Source organism: Aythya fuligula, chromosome 28, assembly GCF_009819795.1.
Source record: "Aythya fuligula isolate bAytFul2 chromosome 28, bAytFul2.pri, whole genome shotgun sequence".
NCBI lineage: Eukaryota > Metazoa > Chordata > Aves > Anseriformes > Anatidae > Aythya > Aythya fuligula.
The window spans coordinates 382,887-403,062 of NC_045586.1; the positions used below are offsets into that span (position 1 = coordinate 382,887).

Here is a 20,176-nt window from a genome sequence, read left to right on the forward strand (position 1 = left end):
GATCTCGATGGGGCAAATCCCACCCTGCAGGCTGTGCCTGTGCTCCCTGGCACCACTGTGAGCCACCAGCCCCATCCCCGGGGAGCTGGGCAGGGGTCCCTGCTGTGGGGACCCCAGGTGTGGCAGAGGCAGCTCCAGCACCGAGGGCCCTTAGTATGCAGCAGGTGATGGCAGGCACCGACAAAGCTGGCAGCTGAAGCGCGCTGCAAGGGCAGCTCCTGCCCGTCCTGCTCGGGCACAGCAGGATTATCGTCTGCTGGGATTACAGCGGGCTGGGGGGCGGCCAGGACAGGACACGGGCAGATGGAGACGGATGTCTGGCAGCAGCACGGAGCAGAGGCACGTGCCGGCGGCGTTCGCCTCGGTGTGCAAACCCGGCGGGTGCATGGGATGGTGAGAGCACGCCCCGAGCTCACGCGCGCTCTCCCCACTGTGCTGGCTGCTGCCCTGGCGGCGGGCCAGCGGAGATAAGCAGCGGTGCCCTCTGCTCCGACCCCGTCAGCAGGAATCGGCTGGAGGAGACGCGGAGAGAAGCTCCCCAGCGGGTGCAGGACGAAGTGTCCGCCCCGGCGTGCTGGGCCCAGGATGGAGCTGGGGGGGGGCAGCAGCGTGTGTGTGTGTGTGTGTGTGGGTCAGAGACAGCACCGTGCATCGCCCAGTGGGGGCTCAGCTGTTCCAAGCAAGGAGAAAGCAAGGAAAAATGGGGACAGGGGAACGCTGAGCCTGCCCAAGCCCTGCGTGGCCATGCTGCGCACCCAGCACCCTGCCCTGCTCCCACGGGATGCGGGCTGGGACGCAGCAGCCCCTGCCCCGTGCAACGTGTGCACTGTGCTGGTGCAAAGCGGCGTGCACACCTGCCAGCCCGGTGCACACACACCCTCATTGCTATGACAGGCGTGGGCTCGGTGCGTGCGGCTCTGGATAATTAGCTGGCGCGGGCCGGCTCCCTCCAAAGCCCCTGCTGAGTGTTTTGCTAAATTATAACCTTGACGATGCGCATCATCATTCGGCTGCTCGGGGAACAGCCGGCTCCAGCCCCGCGCGCCCAGCGCTGAGCACCCGGCTGCAGCGGTGCCGGGCTGCCCAGCTGGAGCAGCGTCGTGCCAGGGGGACGTCCTGCCCGGGTGGCATCCTACTGGGGTGACGTCCTGCTGGGGTGGCATCCTGCTGGGGTGGGTGATGCAGGAGCAGGAGATGGGCTCTGTGGCATGGCCAAAGGGTGCTGGGGAGGTGGCAGCTGGGGGCACGGTTCTGGTGCCCGGTGCTCGGTGCCCGGCTTGCCCCGGTGCTGCGCTCCACGGGGCTCCGCACGTGCCCGTCCCCTCGGCATGGCAAGCCGGTGGCCCCGTTTCCATGGTGACACGGAGCCATTTCCCATCTCCAGGATGCTCTCAGCAGCTCCTGGGGTGGGGTCTGCAGCCACTGCCCTGCGCCCATGGGAGACTGGCAGGGATGAGCCCCCTGTATGCTTGGGGGGGGGGAGCATGCTCTTCCCTTTGATGCCTTTGGGGTGCTGCCTGGCCCCACTTCCAGCCCTTTGTGCCCTGCTGCTGCCCCCCCTGGATAGCTGCGGTTCTCAGCCCCCTCCCAGGCTGGCGAGGGGTGCGCGGGGTCTCCTGTCCTGGAGGCCGGGTGGGAGCACCCAGGACGCTGCCCCCCGGAGCCAAGTTCCTCGCAGCGGGGCTGTGGCACTGCCGCCCAGCCAGGGAGCACCACAGGGCCCCGAGGTTGGTCCTGGAGCCATCCCGATGCACACCCCACATCCCCTGTCCTATGGGCCTCAGGGGGTGCAGATCCACCCCAAGCACCAGCCCCGGTACCCCATGGGCTGGAGCAGGGGGAGCAGGACCCAGGCAGCCCGTGGGGCACCCTCACCCCACAGCCCTGCTCACCCTCCCCATGTGGGACCCTGGCACCCAAATATCCCGGCTGGCACGGGTGTGGGTGGCAGGGGGGGGCCGGCATTTGGAGGGAGCCCTGGGGCGGGGGGGTTGCGAGACGGAAGGGAAGGGATAATGGAGCCTATTCCTTTAATAGATTCAATTTCTGCCGCGGCTGGCTGCGGGGCGCGGAGCCATCAATTCGATTCAGGGGACGGGGAATCTGATTTGGAGCGGCCGTGCCATCAATTAGCTTTTATTGATGGCATTGCTCATTGGAAGTCGATGGGATTTGAAGCCGACGGTGGCTCCAGCATACCAAGCAACCCCTGCTCAAGGACAGGGCCCCACCACTCAGGGGTGTGGGGCACGGGACCCACCGGGGGGTGTCCCCCTGGGGCCACAAGGACCCCCTGGCATCGCCCAGGGAAGTCCCAGCAGGTTGGGGTTGGGGTGCTGGGTTGGAGATGGGCTGTCCTGGGGGGGGGCACAGACCCCAGCATCCCTGCGCAGGGGTCCTTTGGGGCACAGACACCACCATCCCACATCGGGGTGCTGCAGGGCACAGATCCCCCCAGCATCCCCGCACGGGGTCCCCCAGGACATGGCACCCCCGCATGGGGGTCCCACAGGGCAGAGTACCCCCAGCATGCCCTCATGGGGGGGGTCTCTTGGGGCATTTCCCTGACCAGCATCCCCATTTTGGGTCCCTTGGGGTACAGGACCCCCCCTCCCAGCACCACCACATTGGGTGCCTTAAAGTACGAATCCTCCAGCAACCACAGGGGGAGGGGGCTTAGGGCTCAGAGCCCCTGGCACATCCCCACACAGGGGGTCCTTGGGGCATCCCCCTCCCCACCACCCCCACACTGGGGGGGTCTCTTGGGACACCCCCCCCCCGCAGCACCTCTGCAAGGGGATTCCCACAGGGCACAGGCCCCCCAGCATCCCCACATGGGGGGGGTCCTTCAGCGCACAGCCCCCCTCCAGCTCCCCATCCCCATGGCACGGAGGCTGGGCCCCATTGCCCCACCGAGCCTCGGGGTGGGGGCGCGGGGGCCCCCCTGGCGCAGGGTGCGGCAGGTGCAGCGGCTGCAGGGAGGGGCGCGGCGGCGGCCGCTGCTTTCGCTCAGCCTCTCGCCCAGCAGTTTCTCTCCAGAAGCCATAAAACCTGTCTGACGTGCCCGGCACCACTGCGGCAGGCGGCCGCAACGCAACGCCTGCGCCGGGAAGGGGGGTGGCGGGGCCCGGCTGCCCCCAGGCACCCCCCAGCCTTGGGTTCAGCCCCACATTAGGGGGGGGCGCAGGAGCTGCATCCCGCTGCCTCCACGAGTGCCGCTCGCCCAGGATGCTGCTGGTCTGGTGCTGGGCCCCGCCGTGCCATGAAATCCCCCATGGGTGCTTCGGCAGAGAGGGGTGGCACCCCCAGAGCGGGGTGGGGAGGGCTCCATGGCTGTGTGGAGGGGCTGCTGCAGGGCTCCGCAGCCGCACGCAGCCCCCCGCCTCGCACGGCAGAGCCTAATTGCCTCATTTAATGCAGGGCGAGGGGGGGCCCCCCGTTAATGCCGGGTAGAGCTGCGCTGCGAGGAGGGCGCCGGCTCCCGGGGATAAATCCATTTCATGGGCTTTTTGCAGGGCATACGTGAGCGCTGCTCCTGCCTGGGCGCTGCAGGGAGCGGATGGCAGCAGCGTGCTGGCCCCCCAGGTGCTGCTGCAGGGCTGGGGGGGCGCAGGATGGGTACAGACAGGCCAAGGACCAGCGTCTGAGCTCGGCTAAGAGCAGGGATCAGGACCAGTGCGCTCAGGCTGGAGCTGTGGGTGAGCGACCCCCGCTCTGCCACCCCCTCGCCCCTGCCCCTCTGCAGGTGCCGGCGCCGGGCCCTGCCACCCGGCACTAATTGCAGGCGGCTGATCTGTAATTAAAGCTCTCCCTGTCACATGAGCTGATGTCTCAATATCAATCGCTGCAATTAAAGCCCCCCCCCCCCCCAGCCTGAAAGGTTGCGGCGAAGGCTGCGAGGCGGACACCCCAGCACCCTGCGGGGACAGGGACCGCGGCGCAGAGCCCGAGGGCACGGCGGTCTTGCAAATACTGTATTACTCGGCTCAGTCACTACCAGGGGTTAAAACCAAACCGTACGGACTGGAACCGCACGGAGGAGGAGGGCGTCTTCGCAGAAGACAGATCGGTGTCCTCGCTGGAGGACAAGGCGAGCGGAGGGGCCGGGCGCCTGCCTCCATCCAGCGCCCGGAGGAGCTGTCGCCCTGCTCCAGGGCTTGGGGGTCCCCGGCCCCCCGCAGCAGGGGGTCCATGGGGGAAGGCACAAGATGAGGAGACGGCGCTGGGGCAGAGCAGGCGTCCAAGGAGCTGCAGGGAGCCCACAGCGCCGGGGCAGGGCGGCTGTCGGGGCCGGCGCGCGGGGATGCTGGCAGGGAAGCAATGCCCCTAGGAAGGAGAAAGCGCCGTCAGGAGACGCCGCGGCACAGCCGAGGGGCGCAGCTCCAGGGGCTGCAGAGCTGCCTGGCCCGGGGAGACCCCCGGGACCCCCTCACCTTCCAGCCGGGAGCCCCTGGCCCCCAGCTCAGCTCGGCAGGGGGTTGGCAGGAGAGTTGTGACCCAGGGCTGCCCCACGGGCTCGGTGGGACAGTGGCAGGAGAAAAACGTTCGCAAGCGGCCAGCGTGGCGGAGGAGCCCGTGTCCCCGCCGCGGGCAGCGCCGCGGGGTCAGATCCAGAGCAGGGCGAGGAGCGTAAGAGCCAGGCACTGGGCACGGCGCTGCGGCAGGGCCGGGGCCGCGGTGTCCCGGGGCGTCCCCGCGTCTGCAGGGGCAGGAGCAGGAGCAGAGGTCAGCGCGAGGTGGCCCGGAGGGGCCCCCACCCCAACCCCACCTCGTACTCACCGTCGGGGGCCCCTCGCCCGCGGGGCTGGGAGTTGGGAACCTCCGTCACCGGCTCCGGCGCTGGAACAAACCCAGAGGGTGTCAGAGAGCTGGTGCCCCCCGGCACCAGTGCGCGCCTCCCTGAGCCCCAGTGCAAACCAGTGCCCCCCAGCAGCCCCCCCGCGGACTCACTGGTGGCTCTGCAGCAGACGGAGACGCGCAGCTTCAGGCAGCGCCCGGCGCTCTCGGGGCTGGGCACGGCTGGGCAGAGGGGGGTCAGCAGCTGCCGCGGGCACCGGCACCGGCACCGCCGCCCTGGACGGGAGCCCCGGGGCTCCCCGACGGGCCGGGCCGGGCCAGAGCCGGGCCTGGCGCGCCCCCTCCCGGCGGAATGAGGGGCGTGAATTCCCCCCCCCCCCCCATCCAGACCCCCGCGCACAGCCCCGCTTCTCCGTGCGCCTCGCCCCCGGGGTGCCCAGACGCCTCCCACACCCCTCCCGCACCTCTGGCTGCATCCGAAGTCATGGTGCACCCCCACCCTGGGGGCACCCAGACCCCCCCCCCGTGCCCTGAGCCCTCACGCAGCCAGAGCTCTGGGTACAGCCGGAGCCCCCCCAGCCCCAGTTGCATGCACACCCCCAGGTGCAATCGCTGCACCCTCCCGTGTGCCCCAGTCCTGATCGCATCCAGACCCCGGGCGCATTCAGACACCCCCTCCCCCAAAATTTCTCCCCAACCCCGATTGCATCCTGCCCCCCCAGCATGCTCCAACCCCAGTTCCATGCAGACCACTGCTACACCCCAACCTCCCCATGTGCCCTGATCCTGGTTGTATGGGTGCAGCCAGACCCCCACCCACTGCACCCAGACCCCCAGTGCACCCCAACCCCATGCGCCACAACCCCATTTGCACCCAGACCCCAGGCACAGCTGGGACCCCCCCAGGCACCCCAGCCCTGGGGGAAGCCAGACCCCCGGTGCACTCCAATCCCAGCTGCACCCCGCTACAACCGCATGCAGCCCCCAGCGCACGCCAGCCCCCACGCACCCCAACCCGGGTGCCCCCAGAGCCCTGGGGGTGCCCCCAGCCCCCGTCACGGGCACTCACAGATGTAGTAGTAGGTCTCCCCCGGCTGGAACTCGAAGCCGAGCGAGAAGGGGGTGAAGCGCTGGATCTTCTCCGAGAAGCGGACGGGCCCGAAGGGTGCTTGGGGCTGGTTGCACTCCCAGCGTTTGAAGGCCCCGGGGGTCTCGTAGCAGCCGCGGTACCCCTCCCGGTCCACCATGAAGAGCGTGAACGTCTCTGCCCGGCCGGCGGGCACAGCCCCCTCGTAGTGCGGGCAGTAGATGTCCAGGTAGTCATTGATGGACACCTGGATGGTGTAGTCGTCCCGCAGGAACCTGCCGGGCAGGAGGGGGGAGCTGGGGAGTGGGCGCCAGGGGGCCGGGAGAGACGCCCCCCACCCCGTGCTGCTCCGCTCGGCCCCACTCCTCGCCCCGGCAGAGCGGGTGGCCAGGCTTTTGTTGAAACAGCTACCGGGCACCCGGCCTCTCCAAACAAACAGGCATCAGCTCCGATTAGCTGCAGCCCGATGGAGCTGAATGGGCTCAGCGGCTGCAGCTGGGGGGCCGGGGCTGGCCCGCAGGAGCCCGACCACGCGGGCCGGGGCCAGGGGCCGGGGCACAAAGCCCCTCGCCCCAGGCAGCAGCCTCACGGCCCCCAGCGCTGATCGGCGGTGACACCCCGACGGGGGGTGGCCCCGAGTGCTGCTGGCCCTGCAACGGGGCAGCTGGCGGGGTTGGTGGGGGGGCTCTGGCCCCAAAGAGGGGCTCCCCCAGCTGTGCAAACCCAGCCCGGGGACGGGCAGGGGAGGGGGCACAGCCCAGGTACCTGCGCAGGCAGGCACGCAGCGACGCGGCATGAGCTCACGCCTGTGCAAACAGCTTGTGCAGCCAGGCCAGGGTGGAGCAGACACCTCTGCAGACACACACACGTGTGCACACACACACGCAGACACGCACACACGTGTGCACACGCTCGGTCCTGCCAGCCCGGGGCGGGAGATGCAGCAGGAGCCCCTCTCCCCATCCCCACCCCAGCAGGGTGGCAGCCCCCACCCTGCGCCCACGTCTCCCCCCAGCCAGATCCTGCTGCAAGCAGGGCAAGCCCAGGGCTGGGCGTCGAGCTGGCAGCAGGCAGAGCCCTGGCCGTGCTGGCAGAGCCGTGGTGGGACGGGGGACTCCTGGGTACAAGGATGGGGACGTGGAGCCAGCACCTGGGACCGGGTGCTGCCCCACACCCTTTACCAGCCTGATGGGGTGGGATGGATGTTGGGACCAGCACAGCCCAGGGCTCCCATTGCCCGCTTGCTGCGGCCAACCCAGTGGTGCTGCCCCATCTCTGGGGCCACTTCTAGCCCAGCAGGGCCAGCGGGGAGCCCCCCCGGCCAGCAGAGCCCCCCTCCTCCTGCCCCAGTGCCCGGCCGGGGCAGTGTTTACACCAGGCTCAGATTTTTGGCAGCTGTGGCAGAGCCCGGCGCATTAATCACCGGGCCGGCAGCACTGTCGGGGCTGGGAGGCTCAGGCCTCTGTGAGCACCCCCCCAAGCCGGGGGCTCTTCGAGGACAGGACCAGGCGTGGGCTCCCAGCTGACTCAGAGCATCAGCCAGGCTGCTCCCGCTGGGCTACGCTGGCCAGGACGAGCCCAGGCAGGGCTGAGGGCTCCCGGGGGCCAGGGCGCACACCCTGACCCTGCAGATGGGCGCTCAGCACCCCAGCCCCGTGCTGAGCAACCCCCCTCCTCCATCATGGGGTGCCTGTGGGCTTTGGTGCCCACCTCCTGCATCCACGGCTCCCCACACCCAAATTGGTGCCCCAAACCCTGCCCGGGTGTGCGCCCACCTGCCTCAACCTGGCTCCACAGGCTGGAGCCCCCCACGGGGCAGCGCGGCCCCAGGGCCCCCTGCGCAGCGCTCTGACCCTGCCCCCTGCACTCTCCCCTCCTCCAGTGCCCAGAGCAGCCCCGAGCCTGGAACTGCCTAAAATGGAGGAGGCCGGGAGGGGGAGATGGGTTTGAGGCGAGCGCGGGGCTGGACCCCAGCCCAGGGATGATGGCAGAGACGCGGGCGGCACCCCCGGGGGGGGCGATGCTGGGCTCTGCGCCCACCAGCACGATGCCCAGAGCTGGTGACCAGTTTGGTGCCACCTGAGGATGCCCCACCGAGGGTGGGGGGCTTGGTGCTGCCCAGGGGTGGCTGGCAGGCTGGGGACACCCAGAGCTCGCTGCCACCAGGGGCTCGGTGCCAGCAAAGGATGCCCAACGCCACCGGGGGCACGGTGCCACCCAGGGGTGCCCACGGGCTTGGTAGCACCCAGGGCTCGGTGTCAGCCGGTGGTGCCCAAAGGCTTGCTGTCACCTGGGAGTGCCCGGTGCCACCAGAGGTGCCCGATGGCTCGGTGCCACCTGGGTCTTGGTGGCACTGGAGGTGCCCAGGGCTCGGTGGCACCCCGAGGTGCCCGGTGGCTCGGTGCCGCCCGAAGGACTGAGCGGCTCGGTGCCAGCCGGGGCTCGGCGCCCAGCGGGGATGCCCGGTGTGGCTCGGTGCCCACCGGCTCCGCCTCGCCCTGGGGTCCCGCCGCCCCGGTCCCGCGCCCCTCCCGTCGGCGCGGCCCCGCGCCCAGGTGCCGAGCAGCGGCGGCGCCGCGCGGGCTCGGGGCCGGTGCCGCTCCCGGTGCCGCTCCCGGCGCCTCGCCCGGGCTCGGCCGCGCTGCCCGGCGCACACAAAGGCGGGCGGCCCGGGCCGCCCCGGTGCGGCGGCGCTACCTGGGGTTGCTCCCGTTCCAGTGGACGCCGTGTCGGAGGCCGCGCACCGGCGGCGGCGGTGCCCAGAGCAGCGGCGCCCAGAGCAGGAGCCCGAGCAGCGGCGCGGGGCGCATGGCTCCGCCGGCGGCGGGCGGGGGGCGGCGGCGGCGGCGGCGGCCGGGGGCGGGGGCCGGGGGCGGCCCGGCACGGCACGGCCCGGCCCGGCCAGGCCCGCCCCGCCCCGACAACTTCGGGCCAATCCGCGCTGCGCCGCCGCCCGGCAACTTCCCCGAGTGCCATTAACCCTTTGGAGAGGGGGGGGCGGCACCGGCACCCCGCCACCGGCACGGCGTCCCCGGTACCGACCGGCACCGGCACGGCATCCCCGGAACCGATCGGGACTGGGACCACCGCCCCCGGCACCCCCGGTACCGACCGGGACTGGGACCACCGCCCCTAGCACCGGCACGGCATCCCCGGTACCGCCTGGCACTGGCCCAGCACCCCCGGTACCGATTGGAACTGGGACCACCGTCCCCGACACCGGCACAGCATCCCCAGTACCGATCAGGACTGGGACTGTCGCCCCCAGTGTCCCCAGTACCAATCGGGACTGGGACCACTGCCCCTGGCACCAACCTGGCATCCCTGGTACCGCTTGGTACTGGCCCAGCATCCCCAGTACCGTCTGGGACTGGGACTACCGCCCCCAGCATCCCTGGAACCAGGCAGCACTGATCTGGCATCCCTGGTACCAATCAGGACTGGGACCACCGCCCCCGGCATCCCCGGTACCGACTGGCACCAGTCCAGCATCCCCAGTACCGACCAGGACTGGGACCGTCACCCCTGCCATCCCCAGTACTGATCAGGACTGGGACCACTGTCCCCAGTACCAACTGGCACCAGCCCAGCATCCCCAGTACTAGCTGGGACTGGGACTGCTGCCCCCAGTACTGGCCCAGCATCCCCGGTACTGATTGGGACTGGGACCACCACCCCCAGCATCCCCAGAACCAGACGGCACTGACCTGGCATCCACGGTACCAATCGGGACTGGAACCACTGCCCCTGGTGTCCCTTGTACCAATCGGAACTGGAAACACTGCCCCGGCACCAGCCTGGCATCATCCCCTGTACCGACCAGGACCGGGACCACCACCCCTGGCATCCCCGGTACTGATCAGGACTGGGACCACCATCCCCAGCACTGGTTCAGCATCCCCAGTACCAGCTGGGACTGGGACTGCTGCCCCCGGCACTGGCCCAGCATCCCTGGTACCGACTGGCACTGGCCCAATATCCCCAGTACCGACTGGGACTGGGCCTGCCCCCTCCTGTACTGACTTGGCATCCCCACCCCCAGCCCCAGCGGACTCTCCCAGTGCTCCCAGTACTGACTGCACTGAGATCAGTACTGACCAGAAGGGCCCAGAACTGGTCCCCACCCTGCACTGGTACCGGTGGCCTGGGGCACCCTGGCTGCAGCGAAGTGCGGTGGGAGCTGGGGGCCACCAGCACCCGGTGCTGCTCACCCAGAGGGGTCCGGTGCTGGTCCTGCACCTGGGGCAGCTCCTGCACACGTGTGTGTCTGCATGTGGGCTGCTCCTGTGCATGTGAGTCTGCACATGGCCTGGTCTTACACGTGTGTGTTCACACATGCGCTGGTCTTGCACACGCATGTGTCTGTACATAGGCTGGTCTTGCACACTTGTGTCTTCACATCGGCTGTTCCTGCACAGGCGTGTGTCTGCACACGGGCTGGTCCTGCACACGCATATCTGCACACGGGCTGGTCCTGTGCACGTGTCTGCACATGGGCTGGTCTTGCACACGCATGTATCTGCACATGGGCTGCTCCTGCACATGCGTGTCTGCACATGGGCTGCTCTTACACATGTGTGTCTACATATGGGCTGCTCCTGCACACAGGTGTGTCTGCACACGGGCTGCTCTTACACACGTATTTACACACGTGTCTGCACATGGGCTGCTCCTGCACACGCGTGTGCTTGCACGGGGGCTGCTCCTGCACACGTGTGTCTGTGCACGTTGCAGCTCCTGCACGTGTGCACCCCAGGGCCAGCTCCTGTCCGTGTGTTTGCACACAGGGGTCAGCTCCTGCTCACGCCTGTGGCTGCGTGCCCAGGGCATCCCGCAGACCCCTGGGTTGGGGTGGGGGGGACCTCAAGGCCCCCCTGGTTGCTCACAGCCCCCTTTGTGTACGGGAAGGCTGCAGGGGGGGCCTCTCCGGAGCCTTCCCCAGGCCGACCCCCCCCAGCAGAGGGGCTGCAGCCCCCAGCCCCGCACCCACCTCGTGCTGGGGGCCCAGAGCTGGACGTGGTGCCGCGGAGGGAGGGCTCAGGAGAGGGGGACGCCCCCTCCCTCGGTGGGTGCAGTCGGGTTTTGGGGCTACAGCCCGGGGGGGGGGGGCAGGGTGACCCCCTCGAGCTTCAGGGGGTCCCTCCTGCTGCCCCCCCCCTCCCCCGGGGGCACAAAGCCTCAGGGCCGAGTGGCCGGGGGCGCCCCCCGACCCCCCCCCCCAGTGCAGACCCCCGAGGCCCTCTCGGGGCCCTGCCCGCCCCCCCCCCGCCCCTTCACCCCCCCCACAGCCCCCCAGAAGCGCGGGGGGACCCAGAGGAGCACCGGGGCCCCCCCCGCTGCGGCCGCCCCCCGGTGCCCCCCCCCCCACCAGGCGGCGCTGGCGGCCCCCGGCGCCCTTTCCGGTAACGCGGCCGCTCCGGGGGGGGGGGGCCGCGAGCGCTGCCGGGAGTTGTAGTCCCGGACCCCCCCCGGTGCCGTTCCCCGTCCCGCCCCCCCCCGGTGCCCCGGAGGCAGCACGGAGGCAGGCTCACGGCCCCTTTATTGGCCCGGTGGCGACAAGCGGGCGGCGAGGCCCCCCCCCGCCGTCCCCCCCCGGCCCGGCGGCTCCAGCGGCGGTCCCGGCCCCGCTCAGGCCTCCCGGGGGGCGCCCGCGGGGGGCGGCGGCGCCGGCCTGGGGAGGGGAAAGGGGCGGTGAGGGGGGGGGGAGGGCGGCGAGGGGCCCCCCCCGAGCACCCCTTGTGCCCCTCTGCAGCCCCCAGCCCCACCTCACCGCCGTCAGCCTCTGAGCCCCCCCTTACAGCCCTTGCAGCCCCCCCATAGTCCCTATAGCCCCCCAACAGCCCCCCAAAAAGCCCCTGAAGCCCCCCCATATAATCCCTACAGCCCCCCCCATATAATCCCTACAGCCCCCCAGTCCTCCCCCAGTTCCTGCAGCCCCTCCTATAGCCCCCCCCACTGTAACTCCTACAGCCCCCCCCACTACAAGTCCCTGCAGCCCCCCCACTGTAACTCCTACAGCCCCCCCCAAGTCCCTGCAGCCCCCCCCAGCACTACAGTCCCTACAGCCCCCCCAAAACTGCCTGCAGCCCCCCCCCCCAGTCCCTACAGCCCCCCCACTACAGTCCCTATGCCCACCCCCCCACTACTACAATCCCTCCTACCCCCCCAAAACTGCCTGCAGCCCCTCAGTTTGCTCTCTCCCCCCCAAAAAAAAGAATCCTGCCCCCCCCCACTCACCTGGAAGGGATGACGGTGACGTGGGGGTGGCCGGGGGGGCTCTCGCTGCGCGGCAGTGAAGGCCCCGGGGGGTCCGAGGGCAGGGGCCGGCGAGGCGGGGGGGGCTTGGCAGGACCTGGGGGCTGCGGGGGAACGGGGGCGTCAACGCTGTGGTATGGAGCGACCCCCCCGGGAGGCTGGGGGGGCCCCAACCACCTCCCCTGCCCCGGGGGGAGCAGGGGGCCGCTGTCCTGCCGGGTGCCGCCGTGCTGCCGTTACCTGAGTGCCTGGCGCCACGGGGTCCGCAGGCAGCGGGCGGGTGGGGGGGGGCGGCCTGTCCGAGGGGGGGGCCTGGGCAGAAAGAGCAGGGATGGTGAGCGCAGCCTGGCGAGCAGGGGGGGGGCACAGGGCAGAGCCTCACAGGGCAGGGCTCTGAGGTATGGGAAGGGTGGGTGTAGAGGTTGGGGGGGGGGGGTGTCGGGGCTTGTGGCACGGGGGGGTGCCAGCCCCCGGGGGCGGTGGGTGCGGGGTGGGGGGCGCAGCTCGCCTGGGTGCTGAGCCCCAGCCTCTGCCCTAGAGGCCGAGCCCCTGAGGTCATGCACAGACGCATGCAGCAGTGGCAGAGGAGGGCAGAGAGAAAGGGGGGGCCCGGGCACCCCCACCCCAGGCAGGGCGTTACCTGGGAGGCCTTGGTTAGAGGGTCGGGCGGGAGAGGCCGCGCAGGAGGATCGGGCCGCGCCGGGACAGCCGGCTGCAGAAAGAGAGAGGCGGCGGAGGGCAGGCACGCCATGCAGCCGTGCACGGGGCTGGTGCAAGCCGTGCAGCATGCGGAGACCCCCCCCCGACCCAGCAAAGCGGAGACCCCCCCACCCCACCCTACAAGCAGGGGGATCCGGGGCTCAGCCCCGCTCCATGGTGGCCACCGCAGCCCCCGGCCAGGCACGGAGCCCAGGCTGCGGGACCGTGCATGGGGGCCCTGCCTGCAGCCCCCATGGGCACAGGGACAGCGTGCCGGGCACGGGGACACCAGGACAGCGGCCGGGGGCTGTGCCGGGCGGTGCCAGGCTCAGGGAGTCACGGAGCCGAAGCACGAAGCCCCAGGAGGCTGCGGGCAGCGGGGACGCTCCGAGCTGCTCCCCGCCGGGCATCTCCTCAGCAACAGCCGCACAAAACCCCCGTACCCAAGGCAACCGCACCGCAGGCTGGCGGCACAGCCCATAACCATGGCAACGGCAGCCCCCTCCCCAGGGAGGCCGGTGCCCGTCGGGGTGACGTCCCCAATCCCCCCCTCCCGCAGCCCCCTGCCTCTCACCTTGCTGCTGTGCATGACCTGCAGCTCCGTGGCCTGGCGCCACTGCGGGGGCCGGGGGCGCTGCGGGGGGCCCTGCCCGGCCAAGGGGGGCTCCGGCTGCGAGATCCTGCAGGGGAGAGGCAGGATCAGGCCCCGCTCGCTCCTGGCCCTTGGGTTGGACCCCACACGACAACCAAGCGACACCAACACCAAGCAGAAGCCGAAGAAAAACGAACCCCTCGGCACCGGAGGATGCGACACCCTGCGCCCCCGAGCCCGGGGCCGTCCCCACACCCCAAGGGCACTGCCAAGGGAAGATCGCAGCACCGGACGCCTTGCGAAGCAGGACGGCTCAGGGACAGCCCCCAGACCCAGGCTCCGGCAGTGACGTTACCCGCTCCAGCCGTCTGGGGCTTCTGGACCCAGGAATCGGACCCGGGTCTCAGCGCTGTGGGGAGAAGAGTCGGGGCTCAGCCCGGGGGGCTCAGCCCGGGGGGCTGGGGCTCGCCTGCAGCGTGGTGGAGAGGTGGGGAGGGCAGGCGGGGGAACCGCAGTGACATGGGACGACGAAGTGCAATGGGGTCCGCTACTTTTGCCAGGGGGGACGTGCACAGACACGGCTCGGTCACCTGCTCACGGACACGCTCATGCAAGCCCACACGCCCCGCTCCCCGCCGCGGCCACGCGCGCGTGCCCACGTACATGCAGGCAGCCCCGTGACATGCAGCCACAGGCGTGTGCACGACCATGGCTGGGTGGCCGCCCCCGGTGCTTACCCCTGGCGCTCACCTGTACTGGCACGACGTCCCCTTGCCCAGCTGGCAGAGGTGCTTGTGCAGCCCGGTGCGGCGCGCGCAGCACAGCCCCAGCACCAGCGCCAGCCCCAGCAGCGCGCTCAGCAGCAGGGCGGTGGGCAGGGCGCTCCCCCCTGCCGAGAGCCACACATCAGTGCCCGGCTGTGCCCCGCGCCGCCTCGGGCAGCACAAAGCCCCATTCTCTTCCCCGCTGCTCCCCCCCCAAAGCTCGTGCCCTCACCTCGCTCCAGCGTGGCGGCGGGGCCGCTGTCCTGGCTGCCCCCCGCTCCGGGGCTCTCGCAGGTGGGGGGCGCCCAGCCCGGCTCACAGTGGCAGTGCCCGTGGTTGTTGCACACCTGGGTGGGTGACACCGAGCCTCAGCCCCCAGCTGCTGGCAGCCCCCGCGTCCCCTGCAGTCCCACAGCTCACCCCGTGCCCGTGGCACTTGCTCCGGCACTGCTGGTCGCCCAGCACCGAGACATCCTGGCACTGGTGCTGGAGGCACACCTGCGGTGGGACACGGCGTCAGGACCCGTGGGCACGGAGAACACCCCCGGCACCCCCCACAGCCCTCACGTTCACCTTCCCGGGGCCGCAGGCTGTGCCAGGCAGCACCATGGCTGCGTCGCTCACGTCCTCGACCCCGGGCAGCGTGGTTCCCTGGCACGAGCCCTCCGCTCGGCCCCCACGGGCACCGCCACGCCGGCACTGCAGCCTCCCGCAGCCGGCATCCCTGCGGAGACCAAGGGTCAGGGGTGTGGACAGCGAGGATGGGGACAGTGAAAATGGGGCCAGCACTCACTGCTGGGCACAGGCGACGTAGGAGCCATTGGCGAGCTGCCCGCAGTGCCCACGTTCGTCCCCTTTCGCGTTCAGAGAGGCCATGCAGGAGCTGGAGACAGGGCTGGCACCTGCAGCAGGAAGAAGTGAGCCCAAGCCCCCCACACCAGGCCACTGTCCCCACACCGTCCCCGCCATACCTGGCCCCAGGAGCTGCTGGCACTGCCCCTCGTAGGTGGCACAGGCGCCGCCGTAGCAGCGTGCCTGCCCCCCAGCGCAGGGCTGCCCGTCCTGCAGGAAGGCGTTGGGTGGGCAGCGAGGTGAGACCCCGTCGCAGAACTCGGGCAGGTCGCACTCCCCCAGAGGCTCCCGGCACAGATGTCCCGCACGGCGCAGCTGCAGAGGGGCAAAGTCAGACGGGCAGGGATCCTACTGCATCCCCAGGGGTGGCACCCCAAGAAAAACCATCCCTGCGGAGGGGCTGGGAGGCGAGTGGTGGTCCCGGACCCCTCCCCAGGTACCTGGCAGTCGTGGCAGCAGGTGTCCCCCGTGGCACACTGCGCTCCGGGCACCAGCTGGCAGGTGCTGCTGTTGCAGCAGGGGTCGGTGCACTCCTGTGGGCACAGGGACTGTGCTGAGCACACAGTGGGACCCCCCGCTGCCACCCCAACCCCACAGCGGGACCGGGACGTGCAGCTCCTGGGTACAGATTTAAGCCAGGGCAAGGGCAGCTGGGGCTCAGCCGGTGCCCCCCGCTCTCCCGTACCAGGCTGAGGCCGCAGTCGCAGCCCTCGCCCGGCTCCAGGAAGCGGTTCCCGCAGCGGGGGCTCTCGGCCAGCTGCTGGGGCTCGGGCACGTTGAAGAGGCACCAGCCCAGCCCCTGCCCCAGGCTGCGCTCCAGGTCCTGCTGGCTGCAGTTGCTGAAGCTCAAGCCGGGTGTGAGCCTGCAGGGACGCAGAGGGGACAGTGAGGAAGGCAGGGGGGCACCTACCACCCTCCCACCCTCTCCCAGAGCCCCCCTTGCAGCTCTCACCCCGTGGGCAAGTCCATGATGCAGCCGTGGTCGTGGTAGAGGTTGCTGCACTCGCAGAAGCGCCCGACGCCGTCGTGGCCCATGCCCAGGCTGTGCCCCAGCTGATGGGCCACAGTGGAGGCGATGACGAGGACGCTGACCGAGTAGTCCTGTGGGACAGGAGGGGCTCAGGGCGGGGGGGCAGCAGGGGGACAGAGGGACACGGGGGTACTGACCATGCTGACCCCCCCAGAGCGCGTGGGTGAGCACATGGAGGCTTGGACCGACATCCCCACCGCAACGTCGTCAAAGCTGGAGCCCCTGGGGAGAGAGCACGAGCCTCAGCAGGGCTGACACCGCCTGCACGCCCTGCCCCGTCCATCCCCGTCCCCTTGTCCCCGTCCCCGTCACTCACGTGAGGAGCTGCGCGTTGTCGTGGGGCAGCCGGGGCAGCAGCTCCTCATGGCGCCACCGCAGGAACCGCTCCAGCGTGGCCCGGGCACTGCGCCCCACCTCGAACCTGTCGCCCTCGCTCCACACCTCCACCGCCACCAAGGCCACGCGCACGCCCAGCGGCTGGAAGAACTGGCGTGCACGGAGGGGGGGGGGGGGGTCAGGGACCCCTGCAGCAGCAAGGGGATGACACGAGGACACACAGACGGCGTGGCAGGGGCCCGGCTCGACTCACCGTGTCCACCTGGTTGGCGATTTCCAGGGTCCGGGTGCGGGCACGTTTCAGGTCAGGGTAGTTCTGGAACTGCGGGCGCAGGGAAGGGCATCAGCAGGGGAGGGGGCAGCCCCTGGCACCGGGCGCCCACCCGTCCTGCACTCACCGCGGCGTGGTCCAGCACCATCACCAGCTCCACGAACCGCGGCTCCGCCACCGACCGCTTGCCCTGGGGGACAAAAATGGGTCAGGGCAGCAGCGAGGGGACCCTGCTCTGGTGGGGGAGGTCCCCAGGGCCACCTCACCCTCTGCAGCCGGGGCGGCTCCGTCTCCACCTCCACCGGGGGAGGCTCCGGGGGGCCCTGCCCACAGGCCCTCGGTGCCAGCCGGACCTCCCGCAGCCGGTACAAGATGTGGCTCCCTGGGGGACCGCTGGTGTCCGGCTCCAGCCCGTAGCTCCTGTTCTCTGCCACTCGGAAATGGCCACTGCAAAGAGGGGACCAGGAGGGGACCAGGCGTCAGCGGCACAGCATGACCCGGGCTCGGGGACCACTGGGGCTGGGGGCTCACCTGAGTCCGGAGCAGGCACAGAGGCTGGCCCAGGAGCTGGGGAAACCCCGCACGTTCCCCCGGTAGCAGCAGTGCTCCTGCAGCAGAGAGAGGTTTAGGGGCTGGCCCCGTGCTGGGGGCCCTCTGGGGACGGGGAGGGCTCGGGGACGCAGGGCACCCAGGTCCTACCTGCCTGCTGGCCTCCTGCACCACCCGCGTGCCGTTGGGCAGGTAGTAGAGCAGCGCCCCGGTGCCCAGCACCAGATCCCTGCCGGAGGAGTGTGTCAGCCCCAAGCCAGGGTCCCCCAGCTCGCCCTGCTCCGAGCACACCGCAGACAGAAACAGGGCCCCCGGCATCCCCCCCCCCAATCCTGCTCCGTGTCTGTGGATGGAGACAACAACCCCAGCCCCCCACCCCACGTGGATCACAGATGGGGACGGGGCTCACGGGACCCCCACCCTGCAAACATCTTGGAAATAGATGAGACCCTCACCCACATGCGTCACGGGTGGGGACAGGGCCCTTGAATCCCCCACCCTGCACCCTCCTCGAGGGATACAGGACCCCCACCCCACACAAACCACAAATGGAGACAGGGCCCGTGGGACCTCCACCCCACTCCTCCCACCCCCGCCCTGCCCCGCCAGCCCCCCCCTCACCAGTTTTGCTCCAGCTCCAGCACCAGCTGCGCTCCCTCCAGCTCCAGCATCACCTGCAGCCGGCTGGGGAACCCTCCCTGCGACAGGCAGCGGTCACAGCGGGACCCCCACCCCAAGGACCCATCCCCACCCATCCCACCCCATCCCTACGTGCCCTCCGAAATGCCTCGTCCCCCAGCTGGGTGCCAGCAGGGCCGGGGACCCGCCTGAGCCTGGCGCGTGCCCACCAGGGAGGGGCGGAAGGGATCCCCCCGTGCTCCCCGGCCCCCGCCCTCACGCCGCGCAGGAAGCGTCCCTCCCTCGGCAGCGCATTGTGCGGGGACGGGGGTGTCGGACGGAGCCACCGCCACCACCCCCAGCCCCCCCCCCAGCCGCCCCCCTCGCTTCCTGCCTGGTGCGGCGGCGGAAACGCTGGAGAGACTCCCAACGGCCATGGGGTGGGCTGGGCCCTTCCGCCCCGGCCAGGAGGGGTGCTGGGCGCACGGTGGGTGCCAGGACCTGCTAGGGTCCCTCCCAGCACCGGGAGAGGAGAGGAGAAGGGGACAGCAAACCCCCTCCCACACCCCACCGGACCCTTCCCCGCTGACCTCGGGGCTGAGCAGCTGCGCCTGGAGGCTCCAGGTGCTCGATCCCTTGGGGGATTTGGGGTCGGGGGCACTCGGATGCTGGGTTTCCTGCACCAGGAAGGGTGCAGGGGGATGTGGCGAGGCCACGGGCAGCCCCCACCCCACCGCAATCCCACTGTCACGAGCCAGGCAAGCACCCACGTGGCACGGGCACCCCAGGGAGGCGGCGGGGGCTCACCTGCATCGCCTCCTCCAGGCGGAGCGGCCGCTCACCCCGCAGGACCCGCGGCGTCACGTGCCAGTAGTGTCCCAGCTCTGCAGGGTGCTGCTGCCAGCTGTCACCTGTGCAGGGCCCAGAGCCACTGTCACAGCTCGGTCACCCAGCACAGTCCGTGTCCCACCCCCCCAGCATGGGCAGGAGGGTGGGGAACAGGAGCCGGGGCTGCCAGGCTCACCCCAGCAGCTCCCAGTTTGCCACTGGGTGCAGCCCCCGAGTGTCACCGGTCCTGAGGGACCAGGGCACTGAGCCTTGGAGGTGCCTGGACGTGGCACCTGCAGCTGGGACGTGGCACGTGGGGTCACGAAGGAGGCTGTGGCCCCACATCGCAGCACGCCCCGGGCCGGGTGGGATGGGTTTCCTGGGGTCTCCTGCCAGCTCTTACGTCAGCTGCCGGCACCGAGCCGCCCCATACAACCCGCCTGGGGACCGGGGAGGCCTGGCCCCAGCTGACTCAGTGTCCCTCGCCCCTGCAGCTCCCCACGACGCTTCCCCACCCTCCGAGAGGGCTCTGGGCACAGCCCGGGGCCACAGCAGGACACCTGCACGCCCCCATCCCCACCGCCCTGACACTCCAGGCAAGGGCTGGACCCCTCCACGCCCGGGCCGTGGCGTTGTCCCCAAAATCTCCCAAGGCTGTGACAGCCTTCCCCACGTCCCGGTCCCACGGGAGCCTCTCCCTTTTGCCGCAGCCCCTCTCGCCCCCGGGAGCTGGTGGTCCCCGAGTGATGCCGAGTGCCCGCTGGCACCGAGCGGAGACCTCGGGGAGCCCCCCCGGGAGGGGTTGGCGGGGGCGGGACAGACAGACGGCCGGACAGACGGCCGGCCCGGCCCCGGCTGGTGACACACGGCCGAGGAGGTGACGCGGCAGCCGGTCCCAACCGGGACGAGCCCCCCCGCCCGGCACGGACAACGCCGAGCCTCCTGCGTACGGCAGCTCCCGGGTACCGGGAGGAGGAGGGGGAGGAGGAAGATGAGGAGAAGGAGGAGGAAGATGATGATGATGATGATGAAGAGGAGGCAGAGAGCCCGGTGCCCGCCGCCGGACCCCGCCGCGCCCGGTCCCAGTCCCCGGTTCCCGGTCCCCGCTCACCTGCGCCTCTCCCGTGCGCCCCGGTAGCGGCGGCGAGCAGCACCCCCAGAGCGAGGAGCAGCGCCCGTGCCATCGCCCTGCCGGCACCGGGGCCCGTCCCGGAGCCGGTGCGGGCTGCCGCGGCCCCGGGCTGGCGGCTCCCGAACTGAGCCGGCGCGGCCGCCCCCGCCGGTGCTCCCGGTGCGCATTGCACCGCCACCGCCTCCACCGGCAGCGGCCCGGCCCGGCCCGGGAGGAGGAACTTCCTGCCCGCCGCCGCCCGGCTCCGCCCGCCGCCGCCGCTCCGCCGGCGACGCCCAGCCCCGGCCGGTGCCTGGGGGACGGCGGCGGCTCCGCCTCGGCTCGCGGCTCCGGGGCTCCGCGCAGCGGCGGCAGTGGGCGCGCCGG

At 71.0% G+C, this 20,176-nt stretch overlaps 2 protein-coding genes across 2 annotated transcripts; both read right to left on the minus strand.

The window, feature by feature from the left end:
* Positions 1-4,604: 4,604 nt before the first annotated feature.
* Positions 4,605-8,694, minus strand: EFNA4 (ephrin A4). The gene is made up of 5 exons (XM_032204264.1): positions 8,582-8,694; positions 5,867-6,159; positions 4,951-5,019; positions 4,780-4,839; positions 4,605-4,699 (listed from the first exon to the last, which is right to left on the minus strand). Exons 1-5 carry the CDS (start codon positions 8,692-8,694, stop codon positions 4,605-4,607), a joined length of 630 nt encoding a protein of 209 aa, XP_032060155.1.
* A 2,797-nt stretch (positions 8,695-11,491) lies between these two features.
* ADAM15 (ADAM metallopeptidase domain 15) lies at positions 11,492-19,995 on the minus strand. Its single transcript, XM_032204424.1, has 22 exons — positions 19,790-19,995; positions 18,658-18,761; positions 17,854-17,930; positions 17,383-17,461; positions 17,215-17,291; positions 16,950-17,130; positions 16,811-16,873; positions 16,666-16,734; positions 16,393-16,562; positions 16,214-16,298; positions 15,999-16,147; positions 15,732-15,909; positions 15,487-15,579; positions 15,166-15,361; positions 14,988-15,096; positions 14,768-14,918; positions 14,615-14,692; positions 14,427-14,541; positions 14,181-14,319; positions 13,413-13,518; positions 12,122-12,243; positions 11,492-11,555 (listed from the first exon to the last, which is right to left on the minus strand). Exons 1-22 carry the CDS (start codon positions 19,860-19,862, stop codon positions 11,513-11,515), a joined length of 2,457 nt encoding a protein of 818 aa, XP_032060315.1. The 5' UTR covers positions 19,863-19,995; the 3' UTR covers positions 11,492-11,512.
* Between the last annotated feature and the right edge of the window lie 181 nt (positions 19,996-20,176).